Consider the following 19120-nt stretch of genomic DNA (forward strand, 5'->3'; position numbering starts at 1 on the left):
GGAAGGTGGGCGGTGGGTTCTCCTCCTAAGACATAAGGCACCCCTTCTAACACTTTGTTGTCTGTCTCGTTCTGTAGGTGGTGAGGGCCATCAATTCGGAGCTGCTCAACAGACTTATCTGTCTACCGGATCTGGACAGCGTCATGGCCGGCTTTGCTGCCCTCGGCTTCCCCAATTGCGGAGGAGCGCTCGATGGGACACACATTGCCATCCGTGCACCGCCCCATCGAGCAGCCCAATTCATCAATAGAAAGGGCTACTTTTCTATGGTCCTCCAGGCCCTGGTCGACCATCGTGGACAGTTTTCGGACATTTGTGTTGGGTGGTCAGGGCGGGCACACGATGCCCGCATCTTCAGGAACTCGTACCTCTACCGGAGGCTTCAGGCAGGAACATTTTTCCCCCATCGCCAGTTTGCGGTTGGGGATGTGCACATGCCGGTGTGCATAGTGGCTGATGCCGCCTATCCCCTGATGCCGTGGCTGATGAAGCCCTACACCGGCCACCTGGATGCGAGCAAGGAGCAGTTTAATGCTCGCCTTAACCGGGCTCGCAACCAGGTGGAATGTGCGTTTGGCCGTTTAAAGGGCAGATTCCGGTGCTTGCTCACACGCCTCGACATGGGGGAGACCAACATCCCCGAGGTGGTGGCCGCGTGTTGCGTCCTCCATAACCTCGTGGAGAGGAAAGGGGAGGCCTTCCTACCAGGGTGGGGGAGAGCTGCTGATGCCCAGGAGAGGCTCTTTGCCCAGCCCCGGACAGCTGCCATCCGCCAGGCTCACCGGTCTGCAGTTGGCATCCGGGAGGCCCTCCGGGAGCAATTCTCCAGTGGAGGCCACTGAGTGCACTGAGGGGCTTCTGCCTGGGGACTGGGCCCTGGCCCCCAATAGAAGCTTCCCTCCACAACCCATCTCCTGACCCAGTTTGGACACATCACTTACACCAGGGTGTGTTTCAAAATAAAATGTTCTCTTTACTTATTTATAATTTTGTACATATTATCAAACAATGTGGCAAACATAACAAAAATTTTTTTCATTTTTGTTGTTGCCAAACTATATACAATAAACAAACAGTTCCTTTAACCCTTTGTTTGTGCTTTAACTGGGGTGATGGGGGTGATTGAAACCTGGAGGGGGGAAGGGGACTGGAAACCTGGAGGGGGGAAGGGGACTGGAAACCTAGAGGGGGGAAGGGGATCAGGTTGAACGGGGCTTGGCAGATTTCCCTTTCCTGGCTGGGCCTCGTGTTTGGGGTGCTCCCCGGCTACGGGATCGGGTGATGCACCTGTCGGTTGGCTGGCTGCTGGGGGGCTCTTGGGACGTGGAAGCCTGGGGGAGAGGAGGGCCAGGGGGAGAGAGGGGCTGGGGAGCTGGGGGGGCTGGGGGAGAGGGAGGTCCAAGGGGGGAAAGGGCTGCTGTTGTGGAAGGGGGGTTTGGTGGGGTGGGGTCATGGGGTGCTGGAGGAGCAGGACCAGGCACAGCAGCAGGCAAGCCGCTGACCTCCCTCAGGGTGGCGTACAGCACCGTGCGCTGCAGGACCAGCTCATTCATGAGCCGATCACGCCACCGCTCCTCTGCCTCCGCCCTCTGGAGCAGGATGGCGTTCTGCTCCTGCACAGCCTCGACGTGCTGCCGGAGGATGTCGGCGTAGACACGCCTGTGTCTGCGGCTCCCATGTCTCCGAGGTGGAGATGGAGATGGAGGTGGGGCTGGGGTGCTGCGGCCCTCTTCCACGGCTGGTCTGGCTGTGGAGGAAAAGAAGAAGACACAATCAGTCCTATAAACTGGACTCTGTAGCACTTACAATACTAACAGGATGGTTTATTAGGGGATGAGCTTTCCAGGGCCAGACCCACTTCCTCAGATCAGAGTAACACGGCTACATTTCTATCACAATCAGTCATGTGTGCAACAGCTGTCCAAAAGGGCATGCCCTCTCCCTTGAGACAGGGGAAGCAGACATTCTGAAGGTCACACTGTGTGTGTGTGTGTGTGACCTGGGCATCAGCCTGAGCATGACAGGTTTCCCTTGTGCATCACCCACTGTGCACCCACCCACCTTCCTCTCCCCCCCCCCCCGGGTGTGACACAACCTCACTGTACTCACCTGCTGCTTCCTCTCCCGCGCCAGATGACGCCTGGGAGGCCTCAGAGGTCTGGGTGACTGGCTCCAGGGTGAGGGTCGCCGTCTCCTCGGTGTCCTCCTCCTCTGGGCCCATGTCCCCGTCTCCAGACTGCTGTAGCTCCCGCTCTGGAGCGTCCACCACCGGGTCTGCCAGTCCGGACTGCATGAACCGCCGTGGTGTGCGTGCTTCTGCACTGCCACCCAGGATCTGGTCCAGCTCTGGGTAGTAGGGGCAGTAGTGGGGGGCTGCCCCAGACCGGGAGCTCTCCTCCCTGGCTTTGGCGTAGCCCTGCCGCAGCTCCTTCACTTTGGAGCGCACCTGGTCCTGGGTGCGGGGGTAGTGGCCCTTCTGGGCCAGGGCTTCAGCCATGCGGCCATAAATGTCGGCGTTTCGCCACCGGCTTTTGAGGGCCTGTAAGGTCTCCTCCTCTCCCCACAGCTCCAGCAGGCTCTTGATCTCTGCGCCAGACCAGGATGGTGCCCGGCGCTTGGAGCCCTTGGCTGGGTCCCCAGAAGGCTCGGAGGAAGGGCCAGGACGCTCTTGGGGCTGTGACATGCTGCAGCAAAGTAGCCGTGTGCTCTGGCTCCTTCTCTGCAACAAGTGTCTGTGAGGGTGCCTGTCCCTTTAAGGAATGGCTGCAGCCAGGAACCGCAGACATGCAACCCATGGCCCAGATTGTCCACCAGGGCTTGTTCCTGGAGGCCAATAATTTCGAAAGAAAGGGCTCCCCCCGTCCAGACTCACGTTCTTTTGACGGATCTCCCTCGAAAAAGGCGTTCTTCCTCGTGAAACGAGGTTTACCGCCGTCGAAAGAAAAGCCGTGTTCTTTCGATTTAATTTCGAAAGAACGCGGCTTGAGTCTGGACGCAGGGGAAGTTCTTTCGAAAAAAGGCTACTTTTTTCGAAAGAACCCCTGAGTGTGGACACGGCCAGAGAGGCAGAAGGCGGAGGAGAGCTGGGGGTGGGGGAGGCAGTAGGATGAGGAGAGAGAGAGAGACAGAGCGAGAGACCGGAGGCTCAGAAGAGAAGACCGACATGAAGGAGAGACCTGAAAATCCCGTCTTATGCCGGGCTAATTGGCTAGTCATATCTATAGTAGCCCCATGTCTGTGAGGGTATGTCTACACTACCCCGCTAGTTCGAACTAGCGGGGTAATGTATGCATACCGCACTTGCTAATGAAGCCCGGGATTTGAATTTCCCGGGCTTCATTAGCATAAGCGGGGAGCCGCCATTTTTAAATCCCCGCTGCTTCGAACCCCGTGTAGCGTGGCTACACGGGGCTCGAACTAGGTAGTTCGGACTAGGGTCCTATTCCGAACTACCGGTACTCCTCGTGAAACGAGGTGTACCGGTAGTTCGGAATAGGCACCCTAGTCCGAACTACCTAGTTCGAGCCCCGTGTAGCCGCGCTACACGGGGTTCGAAGCAGCGGGGATTTAAAAATGGCGGCTCCCCGCTTATGCTAATGAAGCCCGGGAAATTCAAATCCCGGGCTTCATTAGCAAGTGCGGTATGCATACATTACCCTCCTAGTTCGAACTAGGAGGGTAGTGTAGACATACCCTGACTGTGTAACGCTGAAATGCTGACTGTTGCCTCTGGGTGGCGAGTTGCCTCCCTGGCTGTTCCCCAGGAGTGCTGCATGGGGAGTGCTGCATGGGGAGCGCTGGGCCCAAACAGCCACTTGCACTTATTCCCCCACGGCGGCCCGGCTGAGCAGCACAGAAGTCAGCCAAGCGCCAAGACAGGAGAGGAAGGGGGGAGGTGGCGTACACGGCCAGGGGGCGGGGCCTGGCTGTGTGCATCACTGCCCCGCCCCCCTTCGTGCCCCCCTTCACCTCCTGCCATGGGGCTCAGCTGACTTCTGCACCGCTCAGCCGGGCCGCTGAGGGGGAGCAAGTGGCGCAAGCGACCGTTTGGGCTCCGCACACCCCATGCAGCTCAGGGAGCGCGGTGCCCAAACGGCCGCTTGCGCCACTTGCTCCCGCATGGGGAGTGCGGAGCCCAAACGGCCATTTGGGCTCCATGGTCCCCCACGTGAGAGGGAGGAGGGGGAGGAGAAGAGAAAGACAGAGACAGAGAGAGAGGCAGGAGGCGGAGGAGAGCTGAGAGTGGGAGGAGGCAGTAGGAGGAGGAGAGAGAGAGAGGGATGAAGAGGAGAGACCCGAAAATCCCATCTTATGACACGCTATTGGCTAGTATTGAAATAAGGGTCTGAAGTGTAGAAATGACGCTGCTGTGTAAACATGCCCCTAGTGCAGAGTTTCTCAAACTGTGGGTCCCAACCCCCTCCCCCACCCCGGGGGGCTTGCGAGCAACTTAGAGGGTGGTTTCAGCAACTGAAAGGGGGGTTGAGAGCAACTTACAGGGAGGTCGTAGTATCACAAGTTTGAGAACCCCTGCCCTAGTGGGTTGTTTTAAGCCTATTGAAATAAATGGGAATTGGGCCCTTAGGGCCTAGGTTCCCAAATATATTGCTCTGCCCAGCACCCAAGGGAGTTAGGCACCTGGATACTGTTGAGGAGCTGGGCCGAGGTGCTTTTGAAAAGCTCCCTCAGGCATTGCTGCAGTTTTAGGTGCCTAAAATCCTTGAATTATCCCATGATCCTCCCCTGCATCACAGGGAATGTGGGCAAGAGGCAGAGAGGGGAAGTGACAGATGCCAGATAAAGTCCTAAGCAGGCAGGCTGTGCCCCTCACAGGTGGGAGCACTCGAAGGGGAGGGGCACCCATCCCAGCCTGGGAGGAAGTCTGTGAGCAAAGCAATGACTGTAGCAGCAGAGAGACCCAGGCACTCTGACCACCAGCCTGACACCCTCAGGGCTGCAGCCCAGCCCCTCAGCTTCCTGTGCGATCTCACACCCCGCCCATGTCTCCTGGCCTTTCCTCTGAGACCCGACACAGGTGAGGAGAGCTGCATTGTATTGAACCTGCAGCCCCAGAGGGCCAGATCACATGGTCTGTCCCCAGCATGGGATCCAGACTGGTCCTCCCTCTGTGCCTCAGTTTCTCCAGTGGTACAGTGGTGATAACAGCTCTGTGCTGTGTCTCACCTGGGGTGGGGAGGCTAAATCCGGTCAGACTCTGAGGTGCTCTGACACTGTGGAGGAGAGCGGTGAGTAACTGAGGGTATGTCTACACTACAGCGCTAATTCGAACTACCTTAGTTCGAATTAGTTAATTCGAACTAAGCTAATTCGAACTAACGCGTCTAGAACTAAAAACTAGTTCAAATTAGCGTTTTGCTAATTCGAACTAGCATGTCCACATTAAGTGGACCCTGAACAGGGCTTAAGGATGGCCGGAAGCAGTGCCAGCAGGGCATCAAAGGATTACTTAGAGCGTGGAGATGCTGTCTCAGGCTAGCCGAGGGCTGTGCTTAAAGGGTCCCGACCCCCACCCCGGACAGACAGTTCTAAGGGGTGCCCCGCTTGAAAACCTGTCCTGGCTTGGAGTACCCGGAGTGCCCACACTGGGCACATCACACCACTCGGCCATCAGCCCGGCTGCACTTGCCGCAGGCTGCCATCTGGGGAGAGGGAGCAATTGGGGGGCTGCAGGAGAGCTTCCACCCCCAGAAGCCCACAGAGCCAGCCCAGTCCTTCCCAATCGGGGGCTCGTGCCCCATTCCTCCCTCACCTCCTTCCACTTACCCTTCCCTAGCCCCTTTTCTTGATGTACAAAATAAAGGACAATTGTGTTCAAAAATGGAATCTGTCTTTATTGAACAAACTGGGGGAGACTGGGAAAAGGAGGTGGGAGAGGGGAAGAGAGAGGCTGGGAGAGGGGAGGGCAACTAACATGATCAGGGATTGGGAACAGGTCCCATATGAAGAGAGGCTAAAGAGACTGGGACTTTTCAGCTTAGAAAAGAGGAGATGGAGGGGGGACAGGATAGAGGTCTCTAAAAGCAGGAGTTGGGTGGAGAGGGTGCATACAGAAAAGTTCTTCATTAGTTCCCATAAAGAAGGACTAGAGGACACCAAAGGAAAGGAATGGGTAAAAGGTGTCAAACTAGTAACAGAAAGTTGTTCTTCACAAAGCAAAGAGTCAACCTGTGGAACTCCTTGCTGCAGGAGGCTGTGAAGGCTACAACTAGAACAGAGTTTAAAGGGAAGTGAGATCAAGTGAGGGAGGTTGGGTCCATGGAGTGGTATTAGCCAGGGGGTAGGAGTGGTGTCCCTGCCCAATGTTTGTGGAAGGCTGGAGAGGGATGGCACGAGACAAATGACTTGGTCACTGTCTCCGGTCCATCCCCTCCAGGGTCCCTAGGGTTGGCCGCTGTCGGCAGACAGGCTACTGGGCTAGTTGGACCTTTGGTCTGACCCAGGACGGCCATTGTAAGCTCAGGGCTCAGGGTCGTGGGGTCTCAGTGGACCACCTTGATTTTCATGCACTCCTGCTCCTGGGTGGCCAGTCTGGCAGCTCTCCTGCCCTAGACGGCCACTTTCCTGTGCCTAGTGCGGAGATCGTGGACAAGGTCCACGATGTCCGCACTAGCCCAGGCGGGTGCCCGCCTCTTGCGGTCCCGGGCAAGCTCCCGGGAGCCGCCAGCCTGGTCCCGGGAAGAGGGGGAGGGCTGAGGGGCATCGGGTGGGTGGCTCGATCCGTGCCAGGTGCAGGGTCTGCTGGCTGGGTGCTGGCAGGCTTGCACCTGGCACGGGCACCGTAGCCAGCCCGTGCCCCTTTAAGGGGTCCGGGGCCGGGAGGGGGGCATAGAGTTTCCCTGGTGTTGGCCAGAGTGGCCACCAGGGAAACCTGGGAAGCCTTAGCCTCCCACTAGTTTGAATTAAGGGTCTACACAGCCCTTAATTCGAATTAGCTAGTTCGAACTAAGCTTAATCCTCGTAAAATGAGGTTTACCTAGTTCGAACTAAGCGCTCCGCTAGTTCGAATTAAATTTGAACTAGCGGAGCGCTAGTGTAGCGCCTATTAAAGTTAGTTCGAACTAACGTCTGTTAGTTCGAACTAACTTTGTAGTGTAGACATACTCTGAGAGAGTTGCAAACACAGGCTGGGTTTGCAGAAAGGCCCAAGGGATTTAGGTATCTCTCAAGCTGATTTTTCAGTCCCAGCCACTTTTTCAGACCCAGTAGCCCAGGGGAGTCAGAAGTGATGAGGCTGAACAGACTTAGTTCTGTCTCCACAGGGCTCTGTCAGTTCTCCTGTCTAACACCCTCCTGTAACACTGACCAGTCACCATTCTCCCCAACGCTGCTTTGCAGTTTCCCACCTGGCGTCAGAGAAGGGACAGACCCCGGCAGCCCCTGGGAGTGGGGACCCCAGCACAGCAGCCTGCAGCGCCTGCCTGGAGCGTGTCCGATCCCAGCTGTGCCCCCCGGCCCAGCCCGGCCCAGCAGGTAACCCCAGCTCATGTGTGTCTGAGCCGCCCACCCCCAGGCACTGCCAGAGGGAACCCAGCTGCGGGGCCAGGCCATGGGGCTCCTGCAGGGCAGGGACACGCCGCCCCCTGCTGGCTGCACTGATCTAGTCCCCATCCCCACTCAGAGCCAGGCTGGGAATGTACCTGCCTCAGCAGGGCCTGGCTGTGGGGCAGTGACACCTAGTGTCCGTTTTCTGGTATTACATGGGAAGATTGAAATAGCTGTAATACAAAGTGATCCAGGGTTTTTTTCGGTGGGAGGTGGGGTCAAAACTCATTATTAGAGACACTGTCTCATGGTTCCACACACACACACACACACACACACACACACACACACACACACACACACACACACACACACACCATTCCCTGGCATCTGGGCCCATGTTCCCCCCATTTCACATCACCCCTTGGTTCCAGCCTTCCCTGCTAGTCTGAGTTTATCCCACAGTTACTCCAAGACCTTCTAGGCCACTCTGGCTGTGAAAAGGGGTCTTAATGTGGGTACTTACCTGGTCCCAGATAGACCAGTCCTGCTGGCGTGGAGCTGCTGGAAGGGTCCCTCGCCAATGTTCCCTCTAATGTTTTCCAGCCGTGTGCAGAATGCCCTGTGCACTGAGGCATGTGTGGATGTGCACCACCAATAGACACACATGCTGCTGGTCCAGGAGCTCAGATTCCTGCCATGCCCCCAACCCCTGGACAGGGGCTGCTGCTGTCCCAAGAGGAGAGCTGGTTTTTAAACGGGTTCCCCTTGCAGACCTGCTCCCGCCTGGCACCTCTGCTGCTGCCTCTGATACAGAGGCAGCAGGGTGGGTGGGCAAGGGGCTCCTTGGGAGTGGGGCTGGAGCGCACGGGCAGCTGACTATAGAATAATCGAGTAAGGGATACGAATTCATGCAGTTACTCGACTGTTCAGTTAACCACTATGGAACATCTCTAATTCAAACCCATTTATCCCCATCCCTGCCCGTCACAGGAAGGGGGTAGCTGGGAATGAGCCTCAGAGCACTAATGGTGCCTGTGTCTTTGCAGGGGGCGCCGGGTGCAAACTCTGCCCCTCGGACTGGCGGCTGCGTGGGGACAAGTGCTACTGGGTCTCCACAGAAAATAAAACCTGGAACAAGAGCCGCAGCGACTGCGCCGCGAGGGGCTCCCAGCTGCTGGTGATCCGGGACCGGGAGGAGCTGGTAAAGGGGCCGGTAACCCCCTGCTGGGGCTGCCTCTGCCAGGCTGGGCCTGGGTACAGAGCCTGGTCAGACACACTTGAGGACTGGGAGTTTCACAGCTGCCAGCGGTTCGGTTTGGACGTCCCTGTTCCCATTACTGGTTACTAAGGGGGGTCCAAACTCCTGAGGCAGCTTTGACAGGCCCAGCAGAAATCACTAGTCTCAGCGACAGGGTAGGTGACAGAGGCAGCTCTAAGCCATTGTTAGCCTCTCCTGTGTGCGTGTGCTGAACCCCGCTCAGCTGGGAGTGCGAGTGGGGCTCTGTCTAGACTGCAGGCTTCTTTCAGAAGAAACTTTTCCGGAAGAGATCCTCCGGATAACGTCTTCCGAAAGAGAGCGTCTGCACAGCACAGAGAGCTGTGTGGTCAGTGTAAAGATACTGTCCGCACTGAACGGACGCTCTCTCCCGTGTAAGCTGGGATTGCTATGGATGGAGTGGTCACCAGGACACCTGGGCTTCTTCCTCTTTCCTCTTGTGAAAGAACTCCCTCTTCCCCGCCCACACACGCCTTTATGCAACAGAGCTCTTTCGGAAAAGGGCTTCTTCCTCGTAGAAAGAGGATTTCCAATGTCAGAAAAACCTCTTTGTTTCGATGATTTAAAAAAAAACAACACAGCTGCAATGTAGATGTAAATGAAGATTTTTTCAGAAAAATGGCCATTAAAAAAAACACCCTCTGCAGTGTAGACACCCTGAGAGAGACAGAGCCATCCCTTCCAGTGCCTCCCGACCTGCACCTCCCCTCATTTGGGGCAGGGGCTGTGCTCAACAGCTGTGGGGGCCAGAGTGTGGGGGGGGGGCAGTCCCAGGGCTGAAGGGGAGGCAGATAGCAGGGGCCCCAGTCTGCTCTGCTCGCCAGGCTCCTAGAAGCATGACTTGGGGAAAGGGCGGAGTCACCCCCTCACACACCCCCCCCCTGGTCGCTGGTACCAAGAAGCAGTTGGGAACTGGTGGAGCCATGTGGTCTGGGGAGGGGTCGCTTCGCTGCTGGTTACTAAGGGGGCAGGCTTGACTCCTGCTGCTGTTCTGGTGCTACTAAGCCCCCAGGCCATTTCAATTGGGGGAAAGTGGTGGAATGGGGGCAGGAAGGGTGGAGAAATGGGGCCAAGATGCTGGGGAGCTCAGCATCCCCCAGTAACGGCCCTGCTGGGTGCAGCTTGTAAGAGGTCAGCTGGAGCTGGGGCTACCATTTACGTGCCATGTGGCTGCCTAGAGCACCATGAAATCAGGGGCAATTTGGTGCCACAGGTTTCGTGGTGCCCCACATGGCTGTGTAGCTTGCGTATTGGTAGGGGTGGCCCAGGAGAGAGGGAGGGGGAAAGAGAGATGCAGGTCAGGGCTACACGTCCTGTAGGCCACATGTGGCCCGCAGCCTGTTTGTTTGTGGCCCGCAGTGTAGTTTGTGTTTACGCAGAGCTCAACGTGTGGCCCACAGGAGGAAGCCAGAACAAAGAAGTAATCGATGTCATGCTGTTCTGCAGCTGCGCATTTTCGGAGTTAAATTCCTGGACTGTCATTGCTCAGTGAAAGTGCTGCCATAGGGGTGGAAATCGGGGAATTGTTGCATTTTGTTCATATCAGCAGAACTGACTGAAATGGGGCCTGCGTGTTGTGTAGTCTTTGTGTTCATGCCTGTCGGTGTGAAAAAAGGGATTTGCATGTCTATGAACCACGCTTAAGTTGTGGCCCTCAGCATGTGCTCGGAGCATCACTGTGGCCCCCAGGGCTTCCAAAGTTGAGTAGCCCTGATGTAGGGGGACGGATGGAGGGAGGGAGGGTCTACATGGGGATTGCCAGGCTCACAGCCCCATAATTCTGGTGCTGGACTTGATGACGACTTGGACACGAGAGAACATTCTGGTCACCAGGTGCCTGTCACACTCCCTGCAGGAGGCCCTCCAGGACCTGACGCAAGGCCCCTCTCAGCTCTGGGTGGGACTGTCCCACCCCTCCCCGGAGAAGGCCTGGACCTGGCTGGATGGATCCCGGCTGGATCAGACCCGGTGAGAGATTCCTTGAGTCACTTTCCCTGTGTGGGCAGAAGGGGACAGGGACGGGGAGGGCAGAGGAGGAGCAGGGATGTTCAGGGTGAGGTGACGCTGAGGTTGTCCATTGACAGTCTGTGGAGGGAGCAGAGCAAAGGGGTGAGGCCGGAGCCTTGGGGATCCCCAGAGAGGGGGGCAGGAGAGGGGCAGACATGGACCAGCCAGAGGCAGGAGGGGACCAGGAGGGGCAGCGTCGGCACAGCCCGGCAAGGAGGAGCCGTGGGGCAGGAGAGAGATGGGCAGGGCCTAGCGCAGCAGGGAGGAGGGAGCTGGAGCTGGGCTTGGGCCAGGGAGAGGCCGTTAGAGTCCCTGGGCTGGCCCTGGCAGTGGTGGGGAGGGGCAGCCCCAGGGCAGAGCTGGACGGGAGAACAGGGCAGCTGCGGATCCTGTTAGCACAGGGAAGAGCCGCTGTCGAGTGAGTGTGATGGGCCCACAGGTGCTGACAGGGGCCTTTCCTGTGTGTCGCAGGCTCCCGGTGTCAGGCCCAGCTGAGGGGAACAGCTGTAGGATGATGAAGGGGAATCAGATTCATTCACAAGGCTGCAGCTCTGCACATCAGTGGATTTGCCAGCGAGACGCCGTCCCCCTCTGAGCAGGGTATGGAGGAGACCTCAGAGCACGGCTCCATTATCCCCGTGTCACACCTGGGGAAACCGAGTCACAGACACTCACCTGCCCAAGATCACACCGAGAATTGGTGACAAAATGGAAAATGGAACCCAAGAGTCCTGGCTCCCAGCCCTCCCTCAGTCTGTAGAAGTGAGTCCAAGTTCCGGTTTTGTTGTTCCAACAGGGCTAGGCTGAGGGGTGTCACGCTGTGCTGAGCCTTGGGGACGGTTATCTCTAGTCCTCTCCCCTAGTACTGGGGAGAGAAGAGTCTGCCCCAGATCCCCAGCTCACGTAAATCAGCCCAGATCCAGAGTGTCCCAGCTGGGCATCTGGCCAGTGACTCCAGGGGAGCTTCGGCTCCATTGGCACCAGCTGGGGATCTGGCTTTTCCCCTCTATTTCACCCCTTTTCATTTCCTGGCACCTCTGTCAGGTCCCACTCTCAGCTCTGTTCCCCGGCCCCTCCATTGCTGCCATCAAGCCTGTGACCTGACACCCCTCTGCCCATCCTGCCCTAACCGATCGTTAACTCCTGTCACTAGGCTGCTGGATAGGATGCTAAACACCTGCTGGGTGACTAAGACACTTTCCCTCTCAGTGCCTCAATTTCCCCATCTGTGAAATGGGGATAATCAAACTGACCTGGCTGCAGCATTTCAAGATCTCCTGCAGCAGCCCCTCAGTCAGCAAGAAGCCATGAGGGGCAGGGTGTTTTCACGGGCAGGCCAGCTTTGGGACTCTGCAGTCCAAGGGCCCAGCCCCACCCTTTCAACACACCCAGCTCAGAGCTGGAGGGAACATTTTTAGGTTTAAACTTTGTGAAACTTCAGAGCCAGAAGGAAAAGTAACAACCCAACCTATCCCCCACCCCATTCCAGCAGCCACAGGGTGCATCTACATGGCAGGGTTTTTATGCAAAAACAACACTTACGTCCACACTGCAATTGCGTTCTTGTGACAGGTAGAACAGAGGGTTTTTTCTGACAGTAGTAAACCTCATTCTGGAAGGAAGACGCCTTTTTCAGAAAAAGACGTGTGCAGACAAGGAAGAGGGAGTTTTTTTGAAAGAAGAGGTCTCCAGGAAAAAGCATAGGTGCCCTGGTGGCCTCCCCGTCCACAGTAATCACAATGCGAGAGTGTCCAATCAGTGTGGATGCTCTCTGTTGAAAAATCAGATGGTTGTTTTGATGCACTTTGGCCATGTGGACCCGCTCTTTTGAAGAACACATTTGCGCCGTAGGTCTAAATCAGTGTTTCTGAAACTTTTTAAGACCGAGAAACATCAATCATTTTTTTTTATGAGGAACACCAAGATCTGCAGGAAAATATGCAAATGAGATTGTGGCTCATGCAAATGAGTCCCTTATTAGTATATTTTTTGCAGAGAAATCTCGTAGTGTAGACATGGCCACAGTGTATGTGTCTGGCTTTATAAAGCAGATGCTCACTGCTTCTCTAGTATATTCTCAATTAACACAGTGTGTTGCCTTCTCCCCTGAAAAAGATCCCGTGTGCTTCTTATAAGCATAACTAGCTTCATCCGCTGACACCCCTGCTCCCTCTGTGCTGTTGGTTTGTATTGTGGGAACAGGTCAATCCCACTTCTCTAGCCACGTGTTTCTGCACCTTTCGTTCTTTGCTAGACGCCCCTCAGATCCCTTGGTAGCTGCCTCGTCCCTAAGCTGGGCAGCCTGATGCTCTTAGTTGCTCCTCCTATGGACCCATTGCCTGGGCTTTGTCATCCCTGGTCCCTGGCTCTGAATGTTTTCCTGTTCCTCCAGGGACCTTTATTATAAGTCACCAGCCTCTAGATGCTGAAGAACCCATGCTCAGAGGGACACTAATATGGTACTTCCTGGTCGAGGGGTACATGTCCAGCCCTGGATTGGGATTCAATAGACCTGGGTCTACCACTTTCCAGTGGGGTGACTTTGGGCAAGACACTGTCCCTTTCTGTGACTCAGTTTCCCCATCTGCCGAATGGGGATAATGAACCTTCTTTCCTTTGGAAAGTAGGTTGAGCGCTGCAGATGAGACAAGCTAGAGGCGCTTTGCCAATATATCAACTGTCGTTAATGTGGGGGAAGGAAAAAACTACCAGGGAGTCGGTCCCACCCGTGTGAAAGAGTTTCTAGCAGGAGCTGATTCCAGCTCAGGACCAACATTAAAGTCTAGGAAGAGAAGGGTCCTTTATAGTGTCCATGCTAGTGCTTACACCAGTCCTGTTAACAATTCCCCCCTCCCCCAGTTACAGTGGCCTAATGTCTGAGGTGCTGAGGGAGGGGCAACCTTTACTGACCCACAAATGGGCTTGTCTGGCCTTACACTCTGCTAAGGACCGACAAGCTGGGTGGGGCCGAGGGAGCAGCCCCTGGGGCATTAGTGGCCAGCCCGCTCGGCCCCAGACCCAGCTGCCATTCAGTGGGGCTCCAGGGGAACCCCTCAAACACCCAGAGGGGCCGGCCAGGGCCAGGTCATCAGCCTTGCAGGGGAGGGGAAGGTGGAGCAAAGGCCTGTGGCAGGACCTCAGCCTATCGGGGACAGGGATGACCTCACAGAGAGACTCTGACAACAGCCACTCAGGACAGAGGCGCAAGGCCGGGGCAAGCTCAGAGATTCCCACGGTTTGGCAGCAGCGCGGCCCCTTCCCAGGGTCTCTGCGGGGGCCAGATGGAGAATTGGGACTGAGGGGCGGGGGCAAGAGGAGCCTCATCGGCGTTTTCTACTTCCCTGCGGCCGGCAGTGCCGGACCCGGAGAGACAGTGGGAGCCTCAGAGAGGTTTGGAGCCTGCTCAGTTTGGTTCCCCTTTGCCCCCTCCCCTCCCTCTGTCTCGCCTTCTTCGGGCTTTTTCCCCCTTTCCCTGCCCCACCAAGCACGGTGGGTGGGTGTTGGGGCGGTCGGAGGCCTCACTCAGAGCTGAGCTGGCAGAGCGCTGGGAGCCAGAGGTGACCTGGCCCGTCCTTTTGAACATCTGTTGAGCCCTCTCCCCTCCCCCTGCTGCCTCGGAGCTCCAAGTCTTGCTGCGGATTGGTCGAGTGGGTGGTTACTGACAGGGGAGACTCGCGGCCTTTTATTCTCTTTAAAACTGTTCTCGGTGAGTCGTTATTAATAGTTCCCAGCCATGCTGGAAGGGCCTAACACGTGGGGCTCTGCAGGGGTCTGTTCTGGGATGGCTCTGTTCAATCTTCATCAGTGATTTAGATATTGGCATGGAGAGGGCGCTTATTAAGTTTGCAGATGATACGAAGCTGGGAGGGGTGGCAAGTGCTTTGGAGGAAGGGTCAGAATTCAAAGTGATCTGGACAAACTGGAAAAATGGTCTGAGGTAAATAGGATGAAGTTTAATAAAGACAAATGCAAAGTGCTCCACTTCGGAAGGGACAATCCACGTCACACACACAGAACAGGAAGTGACTCTCTAGGAAGGAGTCCTGCAGAAAGGGATCTAGGGCTCAGAGTGGACCACAAGCTAAATAGGAGTCAAAAGTGTGACACTTGCAAAAAAAGGCAACCGTGATTCTGGGAGGCACTAACAGGAGTGTGGTGAGCAAGACAGGAGAAGTCAGAATTCCGCTCTGCTCTGCGCGGATTAGGCCTCACTTGGAGTCGTGTCTCCAGTTCTGGGCACCATGTTTTAAGCATGAATTGGAGAACTTGGGGAAGGCCTGGAGAAGAGCAACAAAAATGTGGAACAGTTTAGAAAACATGAGAGTGAAAGAACTGGGCTTGTTTAGTCTGGAAAGGAGAAGACTGAGAGGGGACATGAGAGCGGTTTTCACGTACCTAAAAGGGTGTCCCAAGGAGGAGGGAGACAAACTGTTCCCCTTGGCCTCTGAGGACAGGACAAGGAGCAATGGGCTGAAACTGCAGCAAGGGAGGTTTAGGTTGGACATTAGGAAAATGTTTCTGCCGGTCAGAAAAACTTCCTGTCAGGGGGGTGAAACACTGGAACAAATTGCCCTTGCAGGCTGTGGAATCTCCATCACTGGGGATATTTCAGAGCAGGTTGCACAGACACCTGTCAGGGATGATCTAGACGGTGCTGGGTCCTGCCGTGAGGGCAGGGAACTGGACTCGATGGCTTCCCGAGGTTTCTTCCTGTTCTACTGTTCTGTGATTCTGTGATTCCCAGACCAGACGGATCAGTCCCAGACCAGCAGGGCTGGCGGGGAAGGGGAGGGGTGGTGGTCAAGCTGTTTCTCTACCGTATCTATCTCTGGGCAGTTCCTGAGTCTCTAAGGGCAGGGCCCATGAGCAGTGGTTGGGCTGTGGCTGGTTGTACAGCTCTGGGCTCTGATTGTCCAAGTGTCCCAAGGGGCTGGCTGGGGGCAGGACACCAGCCGTGTGGGGGGAGGGGATGGTGATGCCACAAAGGCCTGGGGGGGAAGGAGCTGGGGGGGGCCGAGCTCATGGAGATTCCCTGACATCAGCTGCAAGGCAGGGCAGCCTCAGAGACACCCCCCCTCCCCAGCCCTTTCTGGCTGTGTGGGAGCCCCCCAAAGAGGCGGGGCTGGAATCGCTCTGAGACCGACCCCTCGGGGGAGACCTGGGCCAGCCCTTGGGACGTCCCCTGAGACCTCTCGCCCACCCCCTCTCCTAGTCTCACTGCTGTTTGGCTGAGCAGGGGGCCATGGAGAGGGAGGAGGTTTCCCAGCGGTGACCCCGTCTCCTCTTCCTTTGCAGGCTCCGCACGGCGGGGTCTGGCCTCGGGCCGGCCCTGCGGGGGGACCTGCGGGCAGAGCCCCACACGGACGCTCAGACAGCGGGGAGGTGAGCATGGGCGAGCAGGGGGAGGCTGTTTTCCTTTAGCACTGGGGGTGGGGGGTGGGAAAGGGGAGACTGGGGACCCTTGGGCAGGGCTGTGTTGGGCCCTTCCCCCTCCAGGGTCAGGGCTGGGAGTGGAAGTTGATCTCAGGGCCTGGCTGGTTCTGGGAACAAGAACCTCAGATCCCATCCCCTCCCCCTCACAACTCCCCCCTCCCCCACTATGGGATCCATCCACATTGCCCTAGCCTGGAGAGACAAGGCCCTTCCCAAGAGCCAGGCCCATGGATCCGACTCGCTCCCCTGAGCACCAGGGCCCAGCCCCGGGGATGGGGATGGGGGCTCGTTGGCACAGCCTGGGCTCGGGTCTATTGACCTGCCCCCCCCCCTCTCCCCCCAGCGTGTCAGCTCCTGCATCGTGCCCAGAGTGTCCCAAGGGAGCCAAGGCCCCAGGGAGCAGCAGAGCCCGGTTGTAATTGCCCCCCCGCACCCGGCATGGGAGGTGAGTGACCTCTGAGCCTCTCTGGCCCGGGGGTGAGCAGGCGGCTCCCACAGGCCGCAGGGCGGCAGCGGCAGGGCTGTGGGCTGGGAGTGACCCCTGGGGAGGACAGAGTCAGAGCCGGGCCTGAGCCAGACTTGGGTCCAGCTCATCTTCTCCTGGCTCAGGGGAGACCCGGGGACGATAAGGACCCATGATCCGGCCTGGGCTCCAGCCAGGTTCCTTTCTGGCCATGGGCCCCTCCTTGTCCCCTGGTAGGGTTACCAGATGGGTTTGAAAAACCTCCCAGACACACGTGATCTCAGAACGGGAAGGGGGGGACTGGCTGGGAGGGGAGTGAGGCTGGGATGGGGATGGGGGAATGGAGCTGGCGCGGGGAGATCGGGGGCGGGGAAGACCAGCCAGCGGGAAGCAGGGCTGGCTGGGAGGAGATTGGGAGGAGCAGGGCTGACGAGGGGAGAACTGGGAGCGGGGAGGGCAGGGAAGGGACCATTGGGGCTAACTGGGATGGAGTTGGGGGGAGGGGGTCTGGCCAAGGGGGGAACGGCCAGTGGGGAGCGGGGCTGGCCCAGGTGCACACAGATCCCGGGGCGCTGCCTGTCCCGTGCCCCTCTCCCAGGCACTCCCCCTACCCCGCCAGGCTTCCGTCGGGTGCCCAGCCGGAAAACCAGAAAACACTGACCTTGCTCATGCCCGGTGAGTTCTGACTGTTCTCACCGGGCAGGGGGCCCAAAAACTGGACTGTCTGGTCGAACACCGGACACCTGGGACCCTGAATGGGAGCCCTGGGGCAGCCGGATGCTGTGGGGGAACAGCTGGCATGGGGGGGGGAGGCGGTAGCAGCTCCTGCAGTGATAGGCCAGAGGGGTCTGGCCCTGGGGGCCCTAGAGAGGCGCCGCCCAGGGCCAAGCCCCCACTGCCCCCTGGGTCCCGGGCCCCGCATATGACAGGCCCTTGCTGTCTTGGGACAGGAGGACCCCGGCCACGGGGATGCACCAGCTCCCCCACCCCCAGCTTGGCTCCAGGGCCGGTGTTGCCTGCAGGGAAGGAGCTGCCAGCAGGAGCCGGAGCATCAGTCGGAGCTTTTCCTGCTCACGCTGGGACTGGAGCCATGGACACGATCTGGCCCTGGGCCGGGAGCCAGGAAAGAAGGAGGAGCTGCCCCTCCCCCCCGCGGGGGATAGAACCTCCTCTCCCCCACTCCTGTCCCTGGACAGAGGCCTGCACAGCCCAGTGAGTCAGGACCAGCTTATGGACTGTAGCCATTGGGCTGCACAGCCCTGACTAAAGGGGCAAGGTACCGACACTGGCCATTGGGCCACACTGCCCTTAGAAAAGGGGTAAGGTACTGACACTGGCCATTGGGCCACACTGCCCTTAGAAAAGGGGTAAGGTACTGACACTGGCCATTGGGCCACACTGCCCTTAGAAAAGGGGCAAAGTGCTGACTCTGGCCATTGGGCCACACTGCCCTTAGAAAAGGGGTAAGGTACCGACACTGGCCATTGGGCCACACTGCCCTTAGAAAAGGGGCAAAGTACTGACACTGGCCATTGGGCCACACTGCCCTTAGAAAAGGGGCAAAGTACTGACTCTGGCCATTGGGCCACACTGCCCTTGGAAAAGGGGAAAGGTACTGACACTGGCCATTGGGCCACACTGCCCTTAGAAAAGGGGCAAAGTGCTGACTCTGGCCATTGGGCCACACTGCCCTTGGAAAAGGGGCAAAGTACTGACTCTGGCCATTGGGCCACACTGCCCTTAGAAAAGGGGCAAAGTACTGACTCTGGCCATTGGGCCACACTGCCCTTAGAAAAGGGGCAAGGTACTGACTCTGGCCATTGGGCCACACTGCCCTTGGAAAAGGGGCAAAGTACTGACTCTGGCCATTGGGCCACACTGCCCTTAGAAAAGGGGCAAAGTACTGACTCTGGCCATTGGGCCACACTGCCCTTAGAAAAGGGGCAAGGTACTGACACTGGCCATTGGGCTGCACAGCCCTGACTAAAGGGGCAAGGTACCGACACTGGCCATTGGGCCACACTGCCCTTAGAAAAGGGGCAAAGTGCTGACTCTGGCCATTGGGCCACACTGCCCTTGGAAAAGGGGCAAAGTACTGACTCTGGCCATTGGGCCACACTGCCCTTAGAAAAGGGGCAAAGTACTGACTCTGGCCATTGGGCCACACTGCCCTTAGAAAAGGGGCAAAGTACTGACTCTGGCCAATGGGCCACACTGCCCTTAGAAAAGGGGCAAGGTACTGACTCTGGCCATTGGGCCACACTGCCCTTGGAAAAGGAGCAAAGTACTGACACTGGCCATTGGGCCACACTGCCCTTGGAAAAGGTGCAAAGTGCTGACTCTGGCCATTGGGCTAAACTGCCCTGAGAAAAGGGGCCAGTTACAGACTTCAGCCACTAGGCCGCCCTGCCCTACGGGAAGCTCTTCCAGAGGGG

At 57.5% G+C, this 19120-nt stretch overlaps 1 protein-coding gene and 1 long non-coding RNA gene across 2 annotated transcripts; one reads left to right on the plus strand and one right to left on the minus strand.

Annotated features, from left to right (window-relative positions):
• Nucleotides 1-367: 367 nt before the first annotated feature.
• LOC142826416 (uncharacterized) lies at nucleotides 368-2293 on the minus strand. The gene is made up of 2 exons (XM_075918667.1): nucleotides 2110-2293; nucleotides 368-1747 (listed from the first exon to the last, which is right to left on the minus strand). The coding sequence occupies exons 1-2, from the start codon at nucleotides 2291-2293 to the stop codon at nucleotides 1200-1202; spliced, it is 732 nt and encodes a 243-aa protein (XP_075774782.1). The 3' UTR covers nucleotides 368-1199.
• Nucleotides 2294-15124: 12831 nt separating this feature from the next.
• Nucleotides 15125-17821, plus strand: LOC142826436 (uncharacterized). Its single transcript, XR_012900559.1, has 3 exons — nucleotides 15125-16171; nucleotides 16566-16667; nucleotides 17636-17821. It is a non-coding gene; the product is annotated as an uncharacterized LOC142826436 (long non-coding RNA).
• The last annotated feature ends 1299 nt before the right edge of the window (nucleotides 17822-19120 follow it).

The sequence above is a fragment of the Pelodiscus sinensis genome, unplaced genomic scaffold, assembly GCF_049634645.1.
Source record: "Pelodiscus sinensis isolate JC-2024 unplaced genomic scaffold, ASM4963464v1 ctg39, whole genome shotgun sequence".
Taxonomy (NCBI): domain Eukaryota; kingdom Metazoa; phylum Chordata; order Testudines; family Trionychidae; genus Pelodiscus; species Pelodiscus sinensis.

What these genes read in the sequence shown, in the direction of transcription:
- LOC142826416 (XM_075918667.1), bottom strand. Translation starts at nt 2,293, where the DNA reads ATGCAGTCCGGACTGGCAGACCCGGTGGTGGACGCTCCAGAGCGGGAG. An exon ending in CGCGGGAGAGGAAGCAGCAG is followed by an intron (nt 1,748 to 2,109) that starts GTGAGTACAGTG and finishes TTTCCTCCACAG; the next exon opens with CCAGACCAGCCGTGGAAGAG.